This window comes from Notolabrus celidotus, chromosome 12 (assembly GCF_009762535.1).
Source record: "Notolabrus celidotus isolate fNotCel1 chromosome 12, fNotCel1.pri, whole genome shotgun sequence".
NCBI classification, from domain to species: Eukaryota; Metazoa; Chordata; class Actinopteri; order Labriformes; family Labridae; genus Notolabrus; species Notolabrus celidotus.
In genome coordinates, this window is record NC_048283.1 from 13232049 (window position 1) to 13257877 (window position 25829).

The 25829-nt window shown below is 41.2% G+C and overlaps 2 protein-coding genes across 2 annotated transcripts; both read right to left on the bottom strand.

Annotated features, from left to right (window-relative positions):
- Window positions 1–772: 772 nt before the first annotated feature.
- Window positions 773–14528, bottom strand: mdc1 (mediator of DNA damage checkpoint 1). The gene is given in 14 exon segments (XM_034697636.1): window positions 773–857; window positions 859–995; window positions 1109–1219; window positions 1837–1962; window positions 3741–3923; window positions 4062–4190; window positions 4641–6404; window positions 6501–8065; window positions 8333–8392; window positions 9609–10831; window positions 10938–11016; window positions 11109–11687; window positions 13839–14008; window positions 14106–14528. Coding segments are annotated over 13 exon segments (6177 nt in total). The 5' UTR covers window positions 13975–14008; window positions 14106–14528.
- Window positions 14529–17017: 2489 nt separating this feature from the next.
- tubb5 (tubulin, beta 5) lies at window positions 17018–21577 on the bottom strand. The gene is made up of 5 exons (XM_034697301.1): window positions 21422–21577; window positions 18836–18944; window positions 18453–18563; window positions 18109–18353; window positions 17018–18001 (listed from the first exon to the last, which is right to left on the bottom strand). The coding sequence occupies exons 1-5, from the start codon at window positions 21476–21478 to the stop codon at window positions 17189–17191; spliced, it is 1335 nt and encodes a 444-aa protein (XP_034553192.1). The 5' UTR covers window positions 21479–21577; the 3' UTR covers window positions 17018–17188.
- Window positions 21578–25829: the final 4252 nt, after the last annotated feature.

The following is a 25829-nucleotide window of genomic DNA, read 5'->3' on the forward strand; positions in this document are numbered from 1 at the left end:
GTTAATGGAGACAGAGAAAGAATCAGATCCAGGGTCATGATTACCTCGGTTTAAAAAGCACTACACTCTTCATATTAAAGGCAGGAGCTAACTTTTTTGTTGATCCATTCTCCACCATAGATTACATTCTTCAAAACAAACCCCATCAGTTGCTCTTTTCCGTCACCCAAACATGATTAAACATCTCCCACTTCACAGCTGGTAACCTGCCAAACTGGCTGATAGAGTTGGAGCACTTAGCATACATAGAGAGCAGCAGCAATTTTGCTGTGTTAATTTGTACTCTGCGTGTTATTGTGGTACAAAGGAGGGGAGGAGCACAGCAGTGGATGAGAGAGAGAATGCAATAAGGACGATTAATGGGTAATTATTCCCATCCTGTATAGCAGCAAAATTGCTTTCAGTTTGTGCAATTTGAAAAAAAAAACACATTTTCTGCAAAGACGCAAAATAAGACTGAACTAAGAGCAGAGTTTTGAAACATAAAAGTCAGAAACATTTTTCTATGTGTCGTGTCCTACATCCAGTTTCTTCAATTGTTCACCTACATAAACAGAATATTAGTTTGAACATGTTACAGCTACCACTGTCAAATTAATTATCCTAAATATGTTAACAATGTGAGTGAACAATCCATTTGTCCTTCACGTGACAAATACATTCTTTGAGTCTTTATACACACGGACAGCTGACTCACGAGTCTTTCTACCGGTCTCTGATAATAGTGACAGATTTCCTTCATGTTGATGATGGTGTCACATTTTGTGGATTCTTACAGTACACCCTGGTGCTGATAAGTCATCTTCCTTCCCTTTCCTCTTCCTCCTGCAGCTTGTAGAGTGCTAGCAGGAGCGGAGTGCATGTGTTTGCAGGTCAAGTTTCTGCTGAAGGATTCCTGTGAGAATGAACTCAGCTGTGACGACTGGGAGCGACGCTTTAAAAGCTGGGCGACACAGAGACAAGTCCTCCTCGCAGGAAATCACAACTGTCTGAGGCTGAAACGGAGGAGGGGGAAAAAGAGATAATGACACGTGTAATGAATGATGAGATGTTAGAGATGTTAATTAAAGTGTACAAAAGACCTGATGGAGAATGTCTCAAATGGTACCTTGTGTGATGAGGGCATCTTGGGGAGAAAAGTAGCTCCACTGCAGGAGATGATCTCTTTCATTTGAAGTGGCTCTGGCTTCACTGATTTCGTAACGTGGATCTCATATCCCTGGACAGACAGAAGACACGTGATGCAGTATGGAATATGTAAACAAGTATGATTTCTTTCTATTTTTATTCACTCTCTGCAAGTATGCCACAGGGAAATCAATGCAAGTCTCTCAGGAATGGAGTTTGGTATACGATTCCCCAATAGTAGCTTGTATCAGCATAATATGTGGTTTCAAGCGATCCCTCAGCAACTTTAGAGATACAGAGCAGGGGAGGAGAAGTCTGTATTAGAAATGGAAACATAGCTGCCTGCCTCCCTATCTGAAGTGCCTATAACATAACCAGTGCATTAACTTTAATGTCAAATTACTTCCCACAAGGCGCAGCGTAATGGTAGACAATCAACACTGAGTTCTTGTGAAAGAGTGAGCACGTTCAACCATATAGAGCTTGAGCTAAAAGCAGTAATTGCAGGAAATGTTGCCTCTTTCATGGGCTGAGGAGGATTCCAACACTGGATGCCCACCATGACTCACTCACTACTGCTCGCTGTCAATATTATACATCACCCTGGTGCCATCTGCCAAGGGAAATACCGCAATAACGCTCCTGTTACCTCTCACTCAAAGGAAGATGCAAGCACAGAAATAAATGTTATGACTGTCTTATGAGTACCTGTAAGAGAGGCTGACTGCTGGCAATCCTCAGAGACTCCTGCAGACAGAAATTGAACTTCTTCTCCTGCTCCGGGTCCTTCAGTACAAAAGCATTAGTAGACAAGAAGCTCCCAGCCTTACCACTCTGAAACAGACAAGAACAGCCAGTTACTATTTGAATATGTCTCTGTAGTACTTGTGTACACATCCACGTTCATTTTTCAATGAAAGACTGCACTGGGTTGTGCCAGCTATGCATAAGTTCAAATGTAACATTTGTTTGTACCTAATTTCTCATTTACGATGGAGTTTACATTTGTAACATTGGGTTGTGTAACAGCTAAACAGAGAAGTGTTTTGAATCGGACACAAACTCTGACCTGTTTTAGTTTGAGCAGTTGGTCAGAAGAGCTTATAGACAGAATATTTTTAATGTACTATCGAAAGTAACCGGAAAATCAGTTGAAGCAAATGCTATGATGGCACTGTTTGGTGTAACTCCACCCACAGCACCACTCTCTTCTCAAGAAACCACCTTCAGACTGACCAATAACAATTTATTCATTTACAATTGTTTTTTAATTGTATTTAATTGTATTTAATTTTTGTATTTATCTATTTACTTAATGATTTATTTACTTTATACATATTGATTTGTATATGCTTCTATATATAATTTAAATTTTAATATAATATGTACTATTATTATTGTTGTTGTTGTTGTTGTTGTGTGTCACTGTCTGTGTGCTGTCTAGGTTTTGTGTTGTTTGCATTTTTACAAAATGTCAATAAACATATCTGTGAAAAAAAAAAAAGAGCTTATAGATCTAATCTGAATGAATCGAGATGCTGCCACATTAATGCATCTTGATCAGAGTTTAGATCGATTCATGGTCTTTTTTTGAACGATGTAATCATTACTAGGATTATCAAAGTAATTTTTGTGATCAGCCATATGAACATGAACTAACATGACCTTGAAGCCTCTAAGTGTCTATTGTTGCCCCCACTCACTGTCTGCCTTCTGTTTATGATTGTCTTTTATGTATAAATGAAATATAGGTATGTTATTCAGGTTTCAGATTTAAGTCCCGTCTGATTAAGTGTGGAATAAAAGTTATGAGATAGCTCCAACGTAGGCATCAGTTACAGTGGGTACAGAAAGTATTCAGACCCCTTCACTTTTTCTACATTTTGTTATGTTACAGCCTTATTCCAAAATGGATTAAATATTTTTTTTCCCTCATCAATCTACACATAATACTCCATAATGACAAAGTGAAAAATGTTTTGCAGAAATTTTTGCAAATTATTTAAAATTAAATGTGAAAAAAGTGAAGGGGTCTTAATACTTTCTGTACCCACTGTATATCTTCAATTTTATATGTAGCTCTGAGTAGATGTAAAGTCCTTCTTAAGACACCTTTGTCATGCCTCATCATTTACAAAGATGAGATCACTTGGAGGATGAGGACGGGCAGAGAGTTTTACCGCCTGTTATGTGTCGGCAATGTGTTCTCCGCAACAGACTACATCAATTAAAAATGTGTGATGACTTTGATCTGTACTCCTGCCACTGTTGTTATTTTACACCACAGATTAATTATCACGTTATCATAATGTTCTGTCATATTTTACATACCGTTACATTGCTGTCAGTTGATTACAGGAGTTAGAAGTCATTTCAGTTGTTAGTTTGTTTAGAGGCAATCAGGCTTGAGAGTAAGCACTGTGACTGACACCCCATTAAGAAAAAAACACTTTTCACTGATTTGCCGAATGGAGTGAAAACGTATTGTTTTTATTGTCAGCAACAATATTTTGGTTAGTTTGGATGTTATGCTCCACTAGTTAAGAGACATAACTTACACAGAGCTGGAGGCCTCTGATCGAGGGAAAGCTTTTAGTGAAAGTGTAACTAACCTTTTCAAGCCAGTGTGTGTTGACTATGGGGATTCCTTTAGCCACAGCACACAGGAATTTTACGGTCCTGCGCGCCTTATCAGTCACCAGACAGTTCATGTCTGTCACACCTTTAGCCATGCTGCCTCCTAGACGAGCCAACACTTTCTCCCCGGCTGCATCCACAACGCCTGTGAAAAGCACCTGAGAGCATGATAGACAGACAAGAAGAGTTAGACTTTGTCTAAAGCAGATATCTTTGTGTTTTTGGGGTTAAATTATCACTTTTGTGCATTGTTTTCCTGACACAGTTTGTGTTTATTTTGACAATAAATATGGAACCTGGTAAGCCTGGCTGGCAGCTCGGGATCGACCACCAGCTGCAGGGGAGGAGCGAAGCGTCTTTGCAGTAAGCAAGGAGTCGTTAGAGGCCTTCCGCTTCCGGGATGCAGTGCTGGTTGGAGTCTGGGGCTGTAAAATCGGACAGAACAAGAACATAAAAGGGATGAGGAACGAATACTGAATAGTGCAAGAATACCAACACACATGGAAAAGGTGCACTTGGACAATTGGGAGCAAGAAGTGTCTGTGTGATGACTAGAACAGTTATTTTATTAGTGTGGTGATAGGGATGCAGAGCAGGTCTGACCACTCTTGGTGCTGAGAGAGGAGACATAGACGGTCCCTGATGTTGATCTCAGTGCATTAAGATGCTTGGAAAGGCTGAGTCATACAGATATATGCTCCAGGGCCTTTGGCCAAAATAAAAGCCTTTGTATGCAAGGACAGAGGATGCTGGACGCCAATTATGAACAGATCAGCTTTCTGTTTAGTCCGATTTATGTCTGATTTCGGTCCTAATGCATTTTTGTGTTATTTTTAAATGCCAAATTAATGCTTATAAGTAAATCAATCAGTCACCTCTGAAGCTTCCTCTAGTGCATCCAGACCAACAGATGATTCACTCTCTTCCTGCTCTTCCTTCTTCTTCTTCTGGACTGCTGAGGTCCGGCCTCTACCTTTCCTCCCCACAGGCTCCTCCTCCATTTTCTCCTGTTTTATCTCCAATTGAACGGGGGGATTCTTCGATTGAGCGCTGGATGCTCTACCTTTTCTTTTCGGTTGGACTGGAGCCTCTTCTATTCTTTCATCCTTTATTTCTTGGTCTTCTACTGTCTTTTTTGTCTGGGCTTTCTCTTTCCCTTTGGAAATTTTAGAGCTTCTGCTAGGCTCTTCTGTGTTTGCCTCCAGCTCTCTTTTTCTTCCTTTTCTGTTACGGTCATCTCCAGCACTACCTGCAGGAGTTGCTTGTGCATCCACAGGCTCACTTTTTACTGTTTTTTGGCCCCTAGCATTACTTTTAGGCACTGGTGTTTTGTCTCCTTTGGCACTCTCCTGATGCGAAGGGCCTTCCTCATCTGCAGCTGCAGATTCAGGGGCATTTGCATTAGCTCGCTGTCGCCCCCTTGTGGTACTCGCCTGCTGAGAGTTAGCCTCCTGTTTATTATCTTCAATCATGGACTCCTCTGCTTTCCTGCTCTTCCTGCCTCTAGCTGCAGGTTTAGGAGCTGAACTTTGATCACTCTGAATACCACAAGGAAGGCTGGAGTCTTCCTCTGGTTTTCTCCCTCTTCCTCTTTGCCTGCCTCCTCTTCCTCTGTTCTGCAAACTTGAGCTGGATACATCAGAGTTGAGGGAGTTTGTGGAGCCAGACCTGGAAAGGACTCCCTGAGGAGAAATATTATCATCATCCTGTTGGGGTGGCCCTGCAGCCATCGTCGTCCTCCTCCTAGTGCTGCTCCTGGTGGGGGCTGCTGCAGGAGGCTCACTGCTCCTCTTCGTTCCTCTTCCTCGGCCTCTTCCTCTGCTCTCCTGGGTGTTCATACTGGAAGCGGATCTCTCTGAGCTGACGGAGTTGGAGGAGTTGGAGCGAGATCTGGTACTCCTAGCAGGAACATCATCATTCGTTGATAAGTTTGAGTCTTGTGTTTTAGGCGGGGCTGCAATCGTTCGTCTGGCAGCTCTCCGTCCTCTTGAAGGTGTTTCCATCTTGTTTTCTTTTTCATTGAACTGTTGTTGCTCTTTCATTTGTTTTTCTTTGGCCTCTTTTTCTTGTTCTTGTCTCTCTTGTTCTTCCTGTTGATTCCTCTCTCTCTCAAGTCTTTCCTCTAGGTCCCTTTTTGCGGTCTCCAATCTTTTCTTTTCTTCCTGTTCCTCTCTTTTCTTTTCCATTTTCTTTTTCTCTTCTCTCTCTGCCTTTTCATGATCTAATCTGTCTTGCTTTTCTTTTTCCTTCAATCTCTCCTTCTCCTCTCTCTCCTTCTCCTCTCTTTCCAATCTCTCCTTCTCCTCTCTCTTCTGTTTCTCTCTTTCCAATCTCTCCTTCTCCTCTCTCTCCTTTTTCTCTCTTTCCAATCTCTCCTTCTCCTCTCTCTCCTTCTCCTCTCTCTCCAATCTCTCCTTCTCCACTCTCTCCTTTTTCTCTCTTTCCAATATCTCCTTCTCCTCTCTCTCCTTCATCTCTTTCTCCAATCTCTCCTTCTCCTCTTTCTCCTTCTCCTCTCTCTCCAATCTCTCCTTCTCCTGTCTCTCTAATCTCTCCTCCTCCTCTCTCTCCAATCTCTCCTTCTTCTCCCTTTCCAATCTCCCCTTCTTCTCCCTTTCCAATCTCCCCTGCTCTTCTCTCTCCTTCTCCATTCTCTCCTTCTCCTCTTTTTCCAATCTCTCCTTTTTCTCTCTTTCTGCCTTTGTGCACTCAAGTCTCTCTTTTTCTTCTTGTACCTTTCTTTCCATCTCAAGCATTTCTTCCTTCTTCTCATTTTCTTTCTGTTGCTTTGTAGATTTTTTTCCTCTAGTTTTCTTTGCTTGCTCTACCTCTTCCTCTTCATCTTCCTCTTCCTCACTTTCACTCAGTCTTGATTTTCCTCTTCTTCCTCTGGTAGTTGGTGGAGCTTTAGTCTTTCCTCTTGTCTGTCTCTGTAGAGGTTCAGAACACTCTTCCTGCTTTTCCTCCGCTCTTGACCCCCTTTTACTTCTAACCCCGACACCACTTGTTCCAGCATTAGTCTCTCTACCCTTTCCTCTCCGAGGTGGCTGTCGAGAGTTTGTTTTGTTGGGCTGCGTTTTAACAGTAGAGGCCTTGGGACCCATGATGGGTTGTGTATGCTCTTCTTCACTCTGCAAAGATTTTGCTTTTCTTTTGAGGCTTGGACCTGGAACCGAGTCCTCTTCATCACTTTCTCCATCTTCACCTGTAACCATTGGCAGAGTTTCAACAGCAGAGAGTTGAGAGTTTGTGAGTGTTTGGGACTCCTCATCTGTAATCTGCAGCCTCTTTACTTTTCTTTTCCGTGGGCCTATAATCGAGTCCTCTTCATCACTTTCCGCATCTCCATCTGTTCCCATGGGCTGAGTTTCAACAGCAGAGAGCTCAGAGTTTGTGAGTGTTTGTGTCTGCTCATCATCAAGCACGAGCGGCTTTGCTTTTCTTTTCCGTGAACTTATAATTGAATCCTCCTCATCATCCTCATCTTCATCATTTTCCTCGTTACCACTTGTGCACATGGGCTGAGTGTCAGCTATGGATAGAGCTGTTCTGAACTTCTTCTTCTTCTTGGGTTGAATTGCTTCCACATCTTCTCCTTCATCTACTGTGTCTTTCTTTGCTCTGGGCTGTACTCCCACTGTAGAAACATTGTTTTCTTCATCTGAACTCTCCTCTTCAGTAAAAGCAGTCAGTGGTTGGGTTTCAGCCAGGGCAAGAGTAGATGAGGTGACAAAGTCTAAAGGCTGAGTCTCAGCAGAGGCAGTGCTTTTTTTATCATCTTCATCTGATTCATCCTCTGAATGGGGCTCTGAAATATACGCCTGTGTTGCGTCCAGGGCAAAATCTACCTGGCCTTCTTTTTCAGGCTTTGCAGAACCTCTAGCATCTTCCTCATCCTCAACCTCTCCATATGCCTGTGTAGCCTCTAGATTGGAAGTGCACTCTAAAGAGGCCGTGTCTGTATTCGAGTTGGCTGCATATGCTTGAGTTTGTTCCAGAGACACACCTCCGTCCACATTGACAAACGCTTGGGTGCTCTCCATGGCCAAGGCATGGGCCAGACCCTGCAGATGGCTGCTGTCAGACAACCCGAGCTGGAAAGATCCTCCTCTAATGAACCTTTCGCCTTTTTCATCACCAGACGAATCCAGTCCAGACACTAAGGTGGGGTCCTCTGGAGGGTTGCTTTGGACCTCTCTGGTTTGCAGAACAAAGGACTGTGTCTCTGCTACAACAAAGTCCTCATCCTCATGGCAGTCTGACAAGGAAGAAAGGGTTTTAGGTGTTCCAGTTACTGCACCTGGAAGACAGAGAGGACAGTATGGAAATGTATAGGTGCATTTCGACCAAGAGTTCCGGGGTCTTTTAGCCCCCAGAACTACTTTCCCCGGATCTAAAAGGTTCCTCTGCCCCCATTGTTGTCTGCGTTTCGACTGCGAAGTTCCTGCGGTCGAAAAATGCCTTATGTGCAACGCTAGAACTATCACTTTCCCTCCAACATGCCCACCATGTTACAAATAGAAACCAAAGTATGTGCAATACGACTAATAAAAAGTAATTTACTCACGTTTATGTGGACCTGGAGAGGGAGCCAGGAAAGCCTGAGTGTCCATATCTTCAATTAGTCCTGCAGGAGTCATCCAAAAATACAAATAACACTATTAAAATGAGTACATCCCATCTTAACAAATATATTCAAAATGACTATTTAATCCAGTTGATTGGGGAATTCCTTGGGGGATTGATAAAAAAGTATTTTTTTTGAATGAGACACATTCTCTAAATGAAGAGTTGGTCTCAGAGCTGGATGTTAGAAGCCTTGAAGCAGCAGCCCCAGCTTTGAACGCCCACCCCCTGCCACCCTTCATTCTCTTGTCCCTGTTTACAACTTTATAGACTGTCCTGTCCTCTCAATAATGGTATTACAGAAAATATCTTTTGAATGTCTTTTGGGTTGCTAGTCCTTTTTTTTGCTAATCATTTTGAGCCAAATTGCAGTACAAGTCGCGATATAAAAACCCACTACAATATAATATTATTGGATCAAACAATGTCATTAAAATGTATGAGTAGAATTCATCTCAAAAGCTCATAGAGAGTGCGTCATTCATTTAACAACATTTTTTTGTGTGTTAAGCATTATTGATTGTGCTGTGGATAGTGTTTTGTTGATTTAGGATAAATCAGCAAATATGGTGTTTAAAAAGCCAGATACTGGTGCACTGTTGGCTTGGCGTTCTAAGGGCACACTCATGTATAGAGGCTATAGTCCTCGTTGCAGCGGTCACTGGTTTAACTCCCAGCTTCGACCATCACTTCAAACTAGATATGTGTGTTACATTCATTTATATTCATTTTTATTTTCTCTTCACGATTCTTTAATCATTACTTTGAATCTACATTTTTTTTCTTATTTTATAACTATTATTACTCTTATTTTAATTATCATTTTTATATTCATTGCTTTATTCAGCTACTTACTTGTTTACTCATTAGAAGTACATAAATACAATTATTTATACTTAACATTATTATCTTTTTTATTTATTTTATTTATATGTGTGTATGCATTTATGTATGTATGTATATACAGTATATATATAGTTATTATTTCAATTTATGTATGTATATATTATTATTATTTATTTTTCTTTTTTTTTGTATGTGTATATATATGCTTTCATATGACTATGTTTAAAACATGAAAATATGTTTGAAATAATGGACCTGTATTGTAAAGTTTGCATTTTGCCAATAAAAAAACATCTTGAAAAAAAAAAAAATGTTTTCACTTGCATCATACTTCAGGATCTCATGAGAGGATTGACTGACTGGCTAATTACCTGACGCCTGTACAGGAGTTGAGCAGTTCTGCAGAGGGGGAGCCAGCAATCCAGGTGTAATTTCCCTGCACAGGCTCGGGATCCGGCCCTCACCTGCTGCTCCAAAATTCCCCTCCTCATCACTGCCCATTCCACAGTCAGCTGGAGTATCCAGAGCACCGGCAGGGGGCACTCTGGATTCATCCACATCTGTGTCTGCATTAGAATCTGGCTGAAGAGCTTCTGACTGGGCACCAGGAGAAAATGACAATGATGTGACATCAACAAGTATGACCAGAGGAGAATCAGCTTCCACATCTGTGTCACTGTCTGACAGAATATCTAAATCTGGTCCTCTGTCTGTGGCTGTGGGTTTACTAGTGGCAGGAGTGGGAGTTTCATCATCAGTGTCACTGTCTAGATGTGGGCTGTGAGAAGCAGCAGGGGCAGAATCAGAACCACCTTGCTTGATTTCTAATCTATTTGGAGTTTCATGTTTAGTGGAGCCTGTAGTATTCGTTCCACATCCCTTTTCTTCTTGCTCATCAACATCTGTGTCACTGTCAAGGTTGAGATTTTTGGGCTGTGTTGACTGAGCAGAGTCAGCTGTCTGTGGGCTCTGAAGTGACACCGATTTTGCTTTTGTAGCAACATCTGACACAGCATCATCATCATCATCATCAACATCAGTGTCACTGTCCATTGTGATCGCCTCAGGCTGAATAACTGAAATAACACAAGGAGGTTTGGTGTCAGCAAAGGGAGGCCCATGTATGGTTACTTTGTCTGAGGCATCATTATCGTCATCTACATCTGTATCACTGTCCATATGAAACTGGGCTGCGTCTGCTGGCGGATCAGCTTTTTGGTTTGTGTCAAAGGCCACAGGATTCACAGCTGTCCCCCCCTCCAACTCGTCTTCCATATCTGTGTCACTGTCCATATCAAGTTCAGGGATAGCACCTGACATGACCGCTGGTGCCGATACAGGCAATTCATCCTCTCTTGTAAGACTGACATTGCTGTCCTGTTTCACTGTCACACGTTGTCCACTTTCCTCAGACTCTGCTCTTTCTTCTTCTCTTCCTCCCTCTTCTTCACTGTCATCCAAAAACGCAAGGGCCTTTATTTCCCTTAGCTGCTGTCGCCTCACATCCATGTCTGTCTCTTCTTTGTTGAAGCTGACATGTTTGTAAGGCCTGTTTTTAGTGGTGGATGACGGTGTGATAGGACTTTCATCCTCGCTGTAAAACAAGCATTAGATTTAGGGTGTGCATAAATATTACTGAGGCACATACTTGGTCATGCCTATTTTATGAATACATTTATTTTGAAATTAGACAAACATACCTTTCAGGGACTACTTTGTTAGCAGGACTCAGGAATGTTGAACAGGTGGGACTGGGTTTATCTGAGTCAGATTTGGAAACTGTTCAAGGGATAAAAAAAAAAGAGGAACTTATTAGATATCAGATACAGAAACAGGGTTGTATTTTCTGAGTACTTACATCATTTACATACCTAGAGTCTGGCGCCTTCTCTCTCCTGCTCCCCCTCTTTCTCCGTCAGAGTCAGATTCAGATTCTGGAACAAGGCTTGCCTGTGGCTGAATTGGAGTTTGCTCAGAGGACAGTAAAGTGTTTCTGACTGGTGTATTCCTTGTGTCTTCAGGTACTGGCATCTGCGCTTTAGTGTCTACATTGACACAATCATTGTTGTTTTCTTCTGAGACATCTGGCAATCCCGGCTTTACCCCAACATTTTTCTTTGCTGGAGTCCTAAGGTCCCCTTGAGATGAGACTTCACCTACTATACAACTCACATACTTACACGGGATGTCCGCCACCACCAACTTATCCTGTTCACTGAGGGCATAGCGTACATTAGGAGTCAGCTTTAAGCGGCCCTTGCGGGTCCCATTAATGCTTCCTAGGTCCCAAATCAAAGCCTCAATGTCCATTTCTCTGCCACGACCTTTTCTCTTGTATGTAGAGATGCATATGGTAGCATGCTGCTTGGATACCGAGGGTGCCTGCAAAAGCAGGGTGCTGGTGTTGGGGTCACGTCCCAGCACATTGTCTCCCAAAAAGAGAGGTAACTCTGGGAGAAAGAGAATCATAAGAAATAAATAAACAAAATTACTCATCCCTGCAAGTTAGGCAGACTGGCATTAATTCAACAAGATTCAAGAATCAAGAAACGTTTATTGTCAAGTCAGCTCACACACACAAGGAATTTGACATGGTGAATGGAACACTGGTACTTACTAGGGTTGGACAGATACAATACTGGTATCGGATATCGGCTAGATCGGACTCAAAAAGCTAGATCGGATAGCGGTGGCAAGGGGCCGATATATAGTGCCGATCCATATGGCAGATCTATTCATCTCAGTTCTATGCTTTTCTGTGTTTACAACAGCCATGTGCGTCTCTTATGTCATCAGCCTGTCATCAGGTCTGTGTATTTTGCCCGGTGGAGCATGATGGAGGATAACTACAGAGGCTCTGCAGTTTAGCTGCATGTCACGCTTCTTTTGCTAACAACTCCGCCGGACACTTGCAACATGTGCAGTGGTAATGTTTCGACGGATGGCAGTAGCGCTGAAAAAAAATAATGGGAGCCCAAAGAAAGAAGTTTACGTCATTTGTAGCCTACTGCAAAGAAGCAAGAAACCTTCTATTAATGGATTCAAAGTGTGGAAAAACAGACAGGTTATTGGATTTCATTGTTCCGGATCCTTGAAATTAAGGGATTCCAGCCTCTGGTTTAGCACTTGGAACCCAGGTACAGTCAGAAAAGCCTGAAGTTGCCAAAACATGATTCTATCCTCACATTAAGGAACGGAGATTGCTAAATCAATACTAGGATCGGATCGGCTAGTATTGGTATCGGCAGATACTGAAGCCCAGGTATCGATATCGGAACCTAAAAAGTAGGATCGGTGCATCCCTAGTGCTTAACAACAAGACAGTAAGGACTCAACAAGACAGTAAGGACACAACAAGACAGTAAGGACACAACAAGACAGTAAGGACTCAACAAGACAGTAAGGACACAACAAGACAGTAAGGACACAACAAGACAGTAAGGGCACAACAAGACAGTAAGGATACAACAAGACAGTAAGGACACAACAAGACAGTAAGGACACAACAAGACAGTAAGGACACACCAAGACAGTAAGGACACAACAAGAAAGTAAGGACACAACAAGAAAGTAAGGACACAACAAGACAGTAAGGATACAACAAGACAGTAAGGATACAACAAGACAGTAAGAACACAACAAGAAAGTAGGGACACAACAAGACAGTAAGGACACAACAAGAGAGTAAGGACACAACAAGAAAATAGGGACACAACAAGACAGTAAGGACACAACAAGAAAGTAAGGACACAACAAGAAAGTAAGGACACAACAAGACAGTAAGGACACAACAAGAAAGTAAGGACACAACAAGAAAGTAAGGACACAACAAGAAAGTAAGGACAGAACAAGACAGTAAGGATACAACAAGACAGTAAGGATACAACAAGACAGTAAGAACACAACAAGAAAGTAGGGACACAACAAGACAGTAAGGACACAACAAGAGAGTAAGGACACAACAAGAAAGTAGGGACACAACAAGACAGTAAGGACACAACAAGAAAGTAAGGACACAACAAGAAAGTAAGGACACAACAAGACAGTAAGGACACACCAAGACAGTAAGGACACACCAAGACAGTAAGGACACAACAAGAAAGTAAGGACTCAACAAGAAAGTAAGGACACAACAAGACAGTAAGGATACAACAAGACAGTAAGGATACAACAAGACAGTAAGGACACAACAAGACAGTTAGGGCACAACAAGACAGTAAGGACACAACAAGACAGTAAGGACACAACAAGACAGTAAGGATACAACAAGACAGTAAGGACACAACATGAAAGTAGGGACACAACAAGACAGTAAGGACACAAAAAGGCAGTAAGGACACAACAAGACAGTAAGGACACAACAAGAGAGTAAGGACACAACAAGAAAGTAGGGACACAACAAGACAGTAAGGACACAAAAAGACAGTAAGGACAATAAACATATAAACCTAACACAAATCCAAAAATTCTTAATAAAAATAAAAATAGTATCTGTACAAATAAATGTATTGAGGTACTTTTAAAGACATTGAATAAGTTAAATTAGCCTAAGCCAGAGTGCAAGTTACAAAAAGTAATGACAGTAGCTGTTAACTCCTCACCTGATTCAGGGATGTGTTTATTCTTTAAGATGCAGAGCTTGGCCATCGGTTGCCCTCTCTCATTTCCATTCTCCTCTTCACTTTCTTCATCTTCTGACTCGAAGATTGAGTCGCTCATCATCTGAGTAGCCTCCATTCCTGACACGGGGTAAGAGAGGACGGCACCTACACTGAAATACAGACAATGTGATATAAAAAAGCTGCAATGTTGTCGTCTTAATCCTGCAAAGTTAGCTTGAACTAGCCCAGACAGCAGAGATCAATTACCGTTAGTAAATATAGCAGCTCTGTGTGGCTGACGCTAGACTGAATAGCTAATTAATAATCTGTATTCCTAATCTGTATCAATTAATTATTAATTAATGTAGGCAAAACAACTTCCACTGAAGGTGTAAGAACATGTCTCAATCACTGCACAGCAACCACACTTCCGGTCAGAATACAAACGACAACCTAACTGCAAAACGTTAACCGTTTAACTTTTAGTTTTCACTTCCATAGAGGGACATATTCAAATCAGTTGCAGTCCCATCACAGTCCCCATAGTAAGGTCTCTGAAAACTATGAAGGAACTTTAGAGACTTGATTGTGGTTCAAGCATCTATCCGCATGTGAAAAAGAGTAAGCTCGTTTTAAACTAAAATAAATGTGGCTGCACTAAAGTTTCATGTGTCTTCTACTCAAGGATAAGATTGCATTCTTCTCACACCTACCTTACACGTTTACCTTGTCCACTGAAAATAAACAATAATGTACATCCTGCTTAAGAACTGATAACGCCCACATATGGAGTCTCAAAACAGGCGATTGGCCAGTTTGTCCGTCACTCAAGCTAAACTGTATTGTGATTGGACACTGAAACCACCGCTTGGGATAAAGGGTCTCTGATTGGTCCAAAACTACAACAGCGTCACTGTTCATACACTCATTTTCGCGCTGAATAATCCTAACTTAAAGGGACACTGCGCCCATGGTGAGTGGAGTATTACACTGATCAAAGACTTGTCTGAACTTGCCCACTTATTACTTGTACATAGTGGTGGACAAAGTACACAGCTTGATTACTTAAGTCTAAATATAGATCCTCCTGGCACAAATATTACTCCAATACAAGTGAAAGTTGCTCTGTCAAATTATTACTTGAGTTAAAGTACTGAAGTACTTGCTTTTAAAAATACTTAAGTATTCAAAGTACTTCTTAAAAAATCTCAAAACGTTGTATTTTCACAAAGCACGAGTGCAGCCAAGAATACATAGGAGTACATTCGGTCACATCATGTTTATCTAGAAACCATTACTTGAAATCTCTAAAAACTATACCATGGACAAAAAACAGAAACTAAGTTACTCCAAGCACAGACAACTTAGTTTGAAATGTTCATGTGGAATGAAACAAATGTTACATAGCTCAACACGTTTTTTCAGGTTGGACAGTGAATTTTTGTATGTTTGGGCAGAGTGGGAAACAGGGAGAACATTTCAAACGATACGTATCATTCTTCATTTCAAAAACCTCTAACACGGGCTGAAGATATGGCCATGGGTGCTCATGTTGAGAATTATAGCCATCATTACCACCTCTAAATTAACTGTCTGACCTGAGTGAAATCTGTTCTGTGTTTGCTCCACATTCAACCGTGGAGACGCACGATATACAGGTATGACTAAACCACTGAGACAAACAGAACTACACAAACACATTTCACTGTCTTAGGGATCACATTTCAGAAAAGAGAAGGAAATTCATGAGCTGACTTCAAAGCAAAAATAGTGAGTAACTAGAGCACTGATAGAAATGTAGTAGAGTCAAAAGTGCAATAATTGTCTTCTAAATGTAGTGGAGTAAAAGTAATAAGTTTCCCCAAAAAATAATACTCAAATAAAGTACAGATACTAAAAAAATGTACTTAAGTACAGTACTCAAGTACATTTACTCTGTTACTGTCCACCACTGCTTATACACTTAGACTTTCACTTACAATTCAGAAATGTTTCAATGGGCTGATAAATAGAATGGGTTCTATATTGGCTTCATAAACAATGTCTCATAATAAGATGTATTCCAAGTTGCTTTCGTTATTTTATTGCCTGTTTATATTTATTCAATGTAAGATGCAGTCTTGAAAGGGTCCCAATAGTTTCCCCTTGTAAAAAGAGTATAGACCTCCTCCTTTTCTTTTGACACAAGACTCAATATAACTCCACAGTCACTCCATGGTCACTGTCTGTAGTGTTTTTCTGATTAAATGACATTTTGTAAGGTAAAACTTGCCATAACCTTACATAAGGGCCTTTGCAAGAGTGCTGACAAATGTCGTGAAACTGAGGGATTATTCTGAAGAGGACACTTGTGTCATAAGGTTGTTGGAGATGATGCCCCTCTCAGATTTGTAGTTATAATCTTCTGCATATTTTACTGCACAGCAACCATGATCAGAAGCTAATATTTGAAACCAGCCCCACCTTGGGAAAATGAAACAGCTGGAGTCTTATTTTAAATGGTCTAATAAAAATATCACTCAACCATTTGTTGTCATGCAGCTGTATTTCCATTTCTTACATTTCTAGCTCTCAACAGGATTTGTTATTTGCAACCGTAGAAAAAAGCTTAATTTAACTCCCTAAAGTATTTTTTTAGGTGTAATTGTTTACTGCTTCTATAAAATGCCCTTGATATCAAGATCTTGACAATACCAAGGTGCAATCAACATAAGTGCCTGGGTTACTCATGTTTGTGGATTGTGGCTTGGCTATGAGAAACACTATGTCTGACCATTTCATGTATCAAAGATAATTATACTTTGTAAAATACTATAATAATGTCTGGTTACTGTAATTGGTCTACTGCATGTCTGCACTGTGAATTACTGGAGTTCATGTAACTGCATTATATCCTGGAGCCAATGGAAAACACATTAAACCTACTTATCCATGCATAACATAACTGAATGACAGCTTTTTCATAGCTGAAGGAAAAAGTGCATGAATGCGTAAGCATACTCTAGCATAGAAACTGCTGACCTCATCATTCATCTGTTTCTGGAAGTCCCCCATGATATCCAGCCTTATTTTCCACACTGCTTTCAAGTGTGATTTGGTGGTTTGATGGCCTAGTTGATGTTAATGTTATCAGACAAATAGAAAGGATTATTATCCAAAATTGATTACAGACACAAAAAAAAGGTTTTTGTTTGACAAGTTTATTCGCAGTAAATCACAAGTGGTATCTAATGTATTCTAAAGTTTGATGCTAACACTGCTCCGGACACTATGTTTGCTCCTTTTGTTTTTGTTCCTTCTTGTTTATTTCTGGTTTTGGTTTTGATGAATTGACCTTCACATCTTTATCTTCAAGCGTCATCTTCAGCCTCCTCCTCAAATTCACCCTCTTCTTCAGCAGTGGCGTCCTGGTACTGCTGGTACTCAGACACCAGGTCATTCATGTTGCTCTCTGCCTCAGTGAACTCCATCTCATCCATACCTTCCCCTGTGTACCAATGCAGGAAAGCCTTACGGCGGAACATGGCGGTGAACTGCTCAGAGATGCGCTTGAACAGCTCCTGGATGGCTGTGCTGTTGCCAATGAAAGTGACAGCCATCTTGAGGCCACGGGGTGGAATGTCACAGACGGCAGTCTTGACATTGTTGGGGATCCATTCGACGAAGTAGCTGCTGTTCTTGTTCTGCACATTCAGCATCTGCTCATCAACTTCCTTCATGGACATGCGTCCACGGAACACTGCAGCGACGGTCAGATAGCGGCCGTGACGTGGGTCACAGGCTGCCATCATGTTCTTGGCATCAAACACTTGCTGGGTGAGCTCAGGGACTGTGAGGGCGCGGTACTGCTGGCTGCCTCTGCTGGTCAGGGGAGCAAAGCCGGGCATGAAGAAGTGCAGACGGGGGAAAGGCACCATGTTGACGGCCAGTTTGCGGAGATCGGCATTGAGCTGACCAGGGAAGCGCAGGCAGGTGGTGACCCCGCTCATGGTGGCGGACACCAGGTGGTTAAGGTCTCCATAAGTGGGTGTGGTCAGTTTCAAGGTGCGGAAGCAGATGTCATACAGGGCTTCATTGTCAATACAGTAGGTTTCATCTGTGTTCTCTACAAGCTGGTGGACTGACAGGGTGGCATTGTAAGGCTCCACCACTGTGTCTGACACCTGAGGACAGAAAACACACAATCTTTCTTCAGTCTCATGACTTTGGAGGAGAAAGAAGCTAAAATTAAACTCTCAAATAAACATTCTCTATCACAAGAGCGTTTTACCTTGGGGGAAGGCACCACACTGAAGGTGTTCATGATGCGGTCAGGGTACTCCTCACGGATCTTGCTGATGAGCAGGGTTCCCATACCAGATCCAGTTCCACCACCAAGAGAGTGGGTGAGCTGGAAGCCCTGCAGGCAGTCACAGCTCTCTGACTCTTTGCGGACCACATCAAGAACAGAGTCCACAAGCTCAGCTCCCTCTGTGTAGTGACCCTTGGCCCAGTTGTTTCCAGCACCACTCTGACCTGGAGAGGAAAAAAATGACATAGACATGAGCAACCTTCATACAGGGCTTTAGTTCTGCTAAGATACCTAAGATGGGAACAGTACATTTTTCTACTCACCAAACACAAAGTTGTCAGGTCTGAAGATCTGTCCAAAGGGTCCAGACCTCACAGAGTCCATGGTGCCCGGCTCCAAGTCCACAAGAATTGCACGAGGAACATATTTGCCTCCTTCGCAAGAAAGAGAATGAAAGGCAAGAGGAGGAAAGAAGGGGGAGAAGGAGAGGAAAATATACCAGCTTAATAATCTAGGAAACCCCAGTCTCCGATATATATCAGATGAATAGTGTGAATAAAATAAATGTAATCCATGCATAACAGGATACATTAGAAGGTAACAACATGCCTTGAGCTACACTTCAGAAAGTAATGGCAAAGCTGAACTTATGATCAAGTATAATCTTTATCTAAGAACAGACCAGTTTGTTAGAAACACAGCAAACCTGTGGCCTCATTGTAGTAGACACTGATCCTGTCCAGCTGCAGGTCACTGTCTCCGTGGTAGGTCCCCGTGGGATCGATACCATGCTCATCACTGATCACTTCCCAGAACTGCAGGAACAAAATGGAAGGTATCACATGACAGTTTTCTTGCAAAGAAAGAACGCATCACTCCATCAGCAGTGCGGTTTCAACGATTGGGAGCTTTAAACGAGGAAAACAGCAGTGGGTTTACATTTTTTGGTGCTGCAGAAAATGACAGGATTTTTCCCTTTTCACTAAGCCATATCATCTCATACAATGCAGCTGCTAATATTTCCACAGTCATTGACTGCTGACAAGGCAAAATGCAAGCCTTTCAGATGAAAAGTGCAAAAGGGGAGTGAACAAAGGCGCTACAGATAAACCTACAGGCAAAGCTGAGAATAAACTCTGTTTGCAGGCTGTCACATCACAGTGAAGACGCTGATTGTATCCAAATCTGCATTCATGTCTTTTAAAGACCACACTCACTGTGTGCATGTATTAAATCCCACAAGTGGGTGTGACTGTTGCACGCACAGGCACTAGTCTGCATGAACATATTTTTGTGATATCCTCAAACTCAGGCTTTTTCTTTTTTTTAATTTTCTGCTAACAGCAGCATAGGGAGGATTTAGAGTAATCTGGATAAGCGGGCTGTATTGTAGCTCAGTACTTAAGAGATTGGGAGTAAGCTTTGGTTTTAGTATCATGACATTTAAATAAGACCACGTACAACAAAAATGACCGAGTGACCTTAATATGAGGGAGATCTAAAGCAGGATAAAGAGAGGAACAAAGGGGGGAAAAAGAGCGACCAAAAATATAAGAAACTGAGAGCTGCTTGGAAGTGACACGATAGATGGCTATCAGAAAAGACCGAAAATCATCACAGTGAAAGAATGAGGACAATAAGCAGGAAAGCAAGGCCACACCCTGACCTCATTCACCACAAAGTAGACCTTCAGCAGGCCTGTCAATCATATCCACTGGACATCTGAGTCAATGAGTCCTGAGGGAATAGAAATGAACAGGGATGTGTATGGTTTGGCCACCAGTAGTTGTTGTAACACCATATTGGGCCAAAGCCAAAATGACACTTAATACTTGGAAAGGAGATGGCATATATTTTTACTGCATTAACTGTTATCACACAAGCCTATTTATTTAGAATCTGCATTTGGCATGAATGCCAAATACAACTGGAAAAAAATTAGATATATGATAGTTTTTTGTTGTAACATCCTATAGCTATTCACCCAGGACAATGGCAGCAAATGCTTATCAAGTCAATTGAGAATTGACTGACTTCACCCACTGCTGTGCATCAGCTGTTTCCTCCATTCCTCCCCCACCCTCCCCCTAATTTGGTTAGGAGAGGAAAGAGACCCAGCTTTCTTGGACATTTAAATTTCTATCTGCACAACAGCTCTATGATAATGATGTATATTTGTAGAATATGGGCCATTGTTAACATGGTGGTCTGTATTTGAATATCAGGCCAAGATTCCTGGGTGCGTTCAAGAGGTCAGACTTAAGCATATGCTGTCTGTAGCTGTGCTGTAAAACAAAAGGAGTTAATAAGAAAGCAGAGATATTAATGGGTCTAGAAGGCGTGTGCTGTAGCAGACTGCAATTGTTGCTGTAAGGCTGGGTGGGTGATGATGTATTGCACTTGTGAGGCAGACTGCAGGGTCGTTAGAAGCACATTTTAGAGCCAAATGAATAAAAAATAAATATGCAACAAGCAAAGGGAGGCATATAGGAGAATTACATGCTGAAAAAAATGATAATATATCTCAGGAAATGCACTTTTTCAAATGACTTTTTGTTTCTTCAACAATCATCAATGCCACACCCTTTCCACAGCTCCCCTGCTTTCTCACCAGCTGAGGCAGCAGTCTGCACCTACAGCCTGCAGCAATAAAACTAATCAATATCAAATATTGATCACTGATCATTCAGAGGAGGAGGGGGTGGAGTGGGGGGATAACTAGGCCTCCCATCACAGCTTCCCACTCATTGTCTGAAATACCAGCCATCTCTGCCTGTACTATAGACAAAGAAACCAGAGGAGTGCTCAGTACACTGACTGGAGGGCTCTGACAAGTGAAGAATAGAACCATTTTTTTTGTCTTCACGAGCTCAGCTGAATTCTCGTATTTGAGACACGCCTGCTGCTGTGAACAAAAAACAGTCGAGACACAAGACCCCCGTTATTCCCTTATTTGAGTGAGGGGAGACACTAATCCACACCCACCCACCAGTTACCGCAGTGCACACCATTCAGACAGAAGAAACCCTCTAATATATTACAAGAGGAGACTTTTTCAGTGTGCAGGGTTACATTTGCTGATTAATTATGTTTTAATACACTTGGTCTAGTTTATGTAAAATGTTTTTCATTTATCTAAAAAGAGACAGTCCATTGTCTTCATCATTATAATAGAGAGTAGGGAAGTAGGTCTAAAGACTTGGCTCTGCATTAAGAGCCTGGCGTTTTCATCATTGGAAGAAAATATTTTTATAATAAATCATACACAGTGCTAAAAATGGTATTTTCTTACCTTAGCACCGATCTGGTTACCGCACTGGCCGGCCTGGATGTGCACGATTTCCCTCATAGTGGAAGCTTAAGTTTTACAAAGACAAGAAGAAGCGTTCACTCTTCAGGCTCAGGGAGCAGACCGCAGACTTGTGGGAAGGAGCTGGACAATGCATTTATAATGTTGGAGCGTTTCCAGGGGGAGGCAGGAGCAGGGGAGTGGGGCGGGGCCAGACCCAGACCCCAGCTGCTGCGCGCCGGGATTGGCTGTGATGGCTGACCCGGAGCAGGGAGGAGGAGGGGCGATGACTGCTGCAGATCAGGGAGAGAAAATTAGATAGGGAGACTGGGCAGATTTTACCAGCTGCTATTCAGATAAAAAAACACCCAGAAATGTGTTTCACAGGGGCGTTTCCAGGGGGTGGCCAGGGTCTCCTTTAACATCTGATTGACCATCCAAAAATCTTAAACAATTGTTGGGTATTTGGTCTGATAATCCAACCTCCTCATTCACTTCCCTTTAAGTGAGCTCTCTTTTATTGCTGTTTTGATTAAAACAACAGACCCAAAAAAGAGGTGGTATCCAGTGGCGGTTCTGGGGAGGGGCCAACAGGGGCCAGTGCCCCTGTAAAACTGAACTTGGACCCCCCTGTGGCCCCCCCTCCACATCAAACAAATATTATACAATAAAAAAAGCTTCGGTATCGCGTCAATGTTACAGGTGGAGCACATGCGTGTGGCACTTGGTTCCAGTCCCTTGGAGCTCTAAGGGACTCATGTTGAGTGTAAAAGCAAAACAGCTGCTGTCAGTCTGCATTTTGATATAGTACACAGTAGTATATATGTCTAGTATAAAGGGATGCACTGATGTTTTGCCAGTTTGTTCTCAGCCGGTCCTCGCCCTTCTCAGTCTCTTTTGTCAGGGTTGAATGTGTCCCTCTGACAACACCCTTGACCCCAGCCTGGCCCCTCCAGTAAAATTGGTCTAGAACTGCCACTGGTAGTATCATGTAATTTGGGGTAGACATGGACACTATCCATTTTTTTCAACTCTTGGAATAAGCAGGTAGCAAATGAATGCGTCGCAATTTCATGTTATACACTTATACAACTTGTTCAATTCGCACCTTGCAATTTGTGTCAGTTCTTGTCGTTCTGACAAGAACTCTTGTCTTTACATTGACTTCACATGTAATTCACTCTTAAGAAAGACTTTGTTCAAGTCTGGTGACACACAACATTAGACAGGGACGACTTCTTCAGAGGGAATCTTTTGAATTAATTGCATTACAACTTGAAAGCACCAGTGGAAAAAAAGCACAATCAGAAGAGCTCATAAAAGATTTGAACAGTACACAGAAAAGGAAAGTGTTTGACAACGTGCAGCTCAAAACTTGTGGTTTGTAGAGTGAGTAAGAGGTGGTACAAAATTCAAAATTACACAGTAAAAAAATAACAAGTTCTCTTTAAGATTACTTTCTCAAAAGGAATCAGACTGAATGTAGTCAGATAATGTTGCCTAGAATGATCAGATAACATGTAATCAGATTACTTTTACATACACTTTGTTCCACCCTATGAGTGTTGGTTTTAGTATTGCTTTTTTTGTTTCTTTGTTGCTTTTACTCCTCCTTTCTCCCCTCTGTTTCCCAGTCTGATCTTCGTTCTATCCCTTCATTCTTCTTCCACTGTCCCTGCCCCAACCTCGCATCAACCTCTGTTCTCACCCTGCACTGGACTCAAACCCAGAACCCAGAAAGCTGGAAGGCCTGCTATCTTTCAATCTTATTATTGTGGTTTCAAATCCCACCGAGGGCTTCCATTGTGATGTTGAAATGAAACTTTTTCCTCACATGTGCATTAGCTGTCTTTTAAACTACTGCAAAAAATGTGAAATGAAAAGACCTAAAGAGGAAAGCACTGCAAAGTTGCCCAGTGGTGTGGTGGACAGGGCTGCTGCCTTTCAATGCAAGGGTTCTGGGTTTTAATCCTGGCGTGGACTGTCCATGGGAGGTTGAAATGAAACATTTCCCACTGTGGTTTCAACTGTGCTTTTGAAGTACAATGTCCAAATCATGGAATGTAAAGACTTCCAGAGGAAGCCCTGTGGTGTTGAGGATAGGCAACTTATTATTATGTTTGTGAAATGTCGTTCTGTTTTGTGAAATAATGTTGTGTTTTCTGTAATGTCGTCTAGTTTTATTGTATGATATATATTATGATATATGTGTTAAATTTGAGAAAGCCCAAACACTTTCACCCCAAATAGGAAGGCCCGGGCTGGGATTAGAACCCTCACCCCTTCCACTGTGAGGCAGCAGTGCTAATTATTATTGTAACATGCTGCCTTGCAGAGTCAAAGTAGATATGAGTCGACAATATAGAAAGGGTAAATAAATCCTAATCATTTGTGTTTGCACATAGTGTCTTCATGTAATGTGAAACAAAATGAGAAACATGAGCAGAATTGAGAAGCTAAGTCAAGTCTTTATCTGCAAATGGAATTTAAACTGTTGTCATGGAAATTCAGGTGTTGAAGTTTCTTGGTTTTTTCTCTTAACACATCAATGACTTTTCCTTTGACGACTTCAAAGCTTGACGTCATTTTTAGCCTTGAAAACAACAACTGAGTCCAATGTAGTTGCTGGTCTGGATTTTTGTGATTTGCCCAAAATGTGTGATATTTCCAGAAAAAAACAGGCCAACAGCCTCAGAGAGAAGCTTTTATGTTGTGTTTTATCTATAGATGAAGCTGTAAAAGGTTACTCTTTGAATTTTCTGTTCATCCACCCACAATGCTCAAGGACAGCAAGAGTGAAACTATTTCTGAAGTCACAGCTCTCTTATCAGCAAACCCATAGTGAGTTGAATGTAAACTTCAGATTTAATAAGAAGTAAAATGTTGAAATTCCTCCTACAGAGATAGAAAGGCCTTGGGAGAGCTACACCAATCACTGACTTAAAGATCTGGTCCACAGGGAGGAGGAAAGATTGTTGCTGCTGAACTCCCCACACCTGGGATAGATAGGCTGGGCATGATGGTTTACATCTGGTCAGAATGAATAGATTAGCACCTCCCATCAGACAGTGAGGAAAAACAAGAGCAAATCCCAACTCTGCATATCTATAAAATAATCAGATTAGATTTTAACCAATGGCTTATGGAAAACTCTGCTGCAAGAGGATTTATATTTGAATGTTTAAAATTATTTAGTTTATTATAAATAGCTTTGATCAAACATATATTTCACTCAGCTTAATTCAAATTTAGAATTCTGAAATTTGTAATCAGAAAAGCCTGATATGAAGACAGTATTTTCAAAGCTTTTTCAAGCTTTTCACCAAATTTCAGAATGTAGTTATTTTTAGATATGACTCCAATAAAGTCATCAATAAAGGGATGTTGAGTAGTAGTGAGTGAGTAGGAAGCAATAACTACATTCTTTTATTTATTTTTTGTTCCGGTCTATTATAACAGAAGCTTAATAAAACCTAAATGTCTTTTTCATGGTGAATTTTGATTTTGATTATACTCATGCGGTTACTGTCATACTTGGACAAAGACTTTGAAAACCTGAAAAACAGGATTCTGGATGATCTATCATTGTGTTTTGTATACATTGTTCTCTGTCTTCTTCATGCTGTATCCTCCATTTTAAACTCCCCATTCCGTCTACACATGAGTATTAGAGATTCTTATATGACAGTTAAGCTTTATAAAAGCAGCACTGTTGAGGCAGCTAGGAGTAATATATGCTTTGGCTTATTCAAATGGGCCCAGGTCAATTGAAATCAGCATTTTCAAACGCTCTCAGTCAACTACAAAAACTAGAAGATGCTGTAGGCTTACTTAAATAATTATATCACCACTGGCTCACCACTGCTCTACTCTGCTTATTAATGCAGTCGGACAGTCAGACAGTCAGACAGTCAGACAGTCAGACAGTCAGACAGTCAGACAGTCAGACAGACAGACAGACAGACAGACAGACAGACAGATAGATAGATAGACCCTGTATGCTGCGATACAGACATGCTACCTAGGAATAGGGATGTAATAATAATAATAATAATAATAATAATAATAATAATAATAATAATAATAATAATAATAATAATAATAATAACAATAACAATAATAACTTTATTTATATAGCACCTTTAAAAACAAATGTTTACAGTGATTTGACAAACAAAGCATGGTTCAAATAACACAGCAAAGATTTCGAATGACAGGGAGGAGGAACTTTAACAAGGCAAAACAAAATGTAACACAAGAGGTTAAAAGGAATACACGTCAATTAAACAGAATGAAGTGGTGGAACAATAATAATAATAATAATAATAATAATAATAATAATAATAATAATAATGATAATGATACATTTTATTTATAAAAGTGCTTTAAAAATTTCTCTAAGACACTTTAC

Bases quoted from the DNA above. Each gene is read 5' to 3' on its own strand.
- tubb5 (XM_034697301.1), bottom strand. From the start codon at position 21,478: ATGAGGGAAATCGTGCACATCCAGGCCGGCCAGTGCGGTAACCAGATC. The intron at 18,354-18,452 runs GTGAGTAGAAAA...TTTCCTCTCCAG, and splicing joins ACCTGACAACTTTGTGTTTG to GTCAGAGTGGTGCTGGAAAC. The intron at 18,002-18,108 runs GTAAAACGCTCT...TTCTGTCCTCAG, and splicing joins GTGTGGTGCCTTCCCCCAAG to GTGTCAGACACAGTGGTGGA.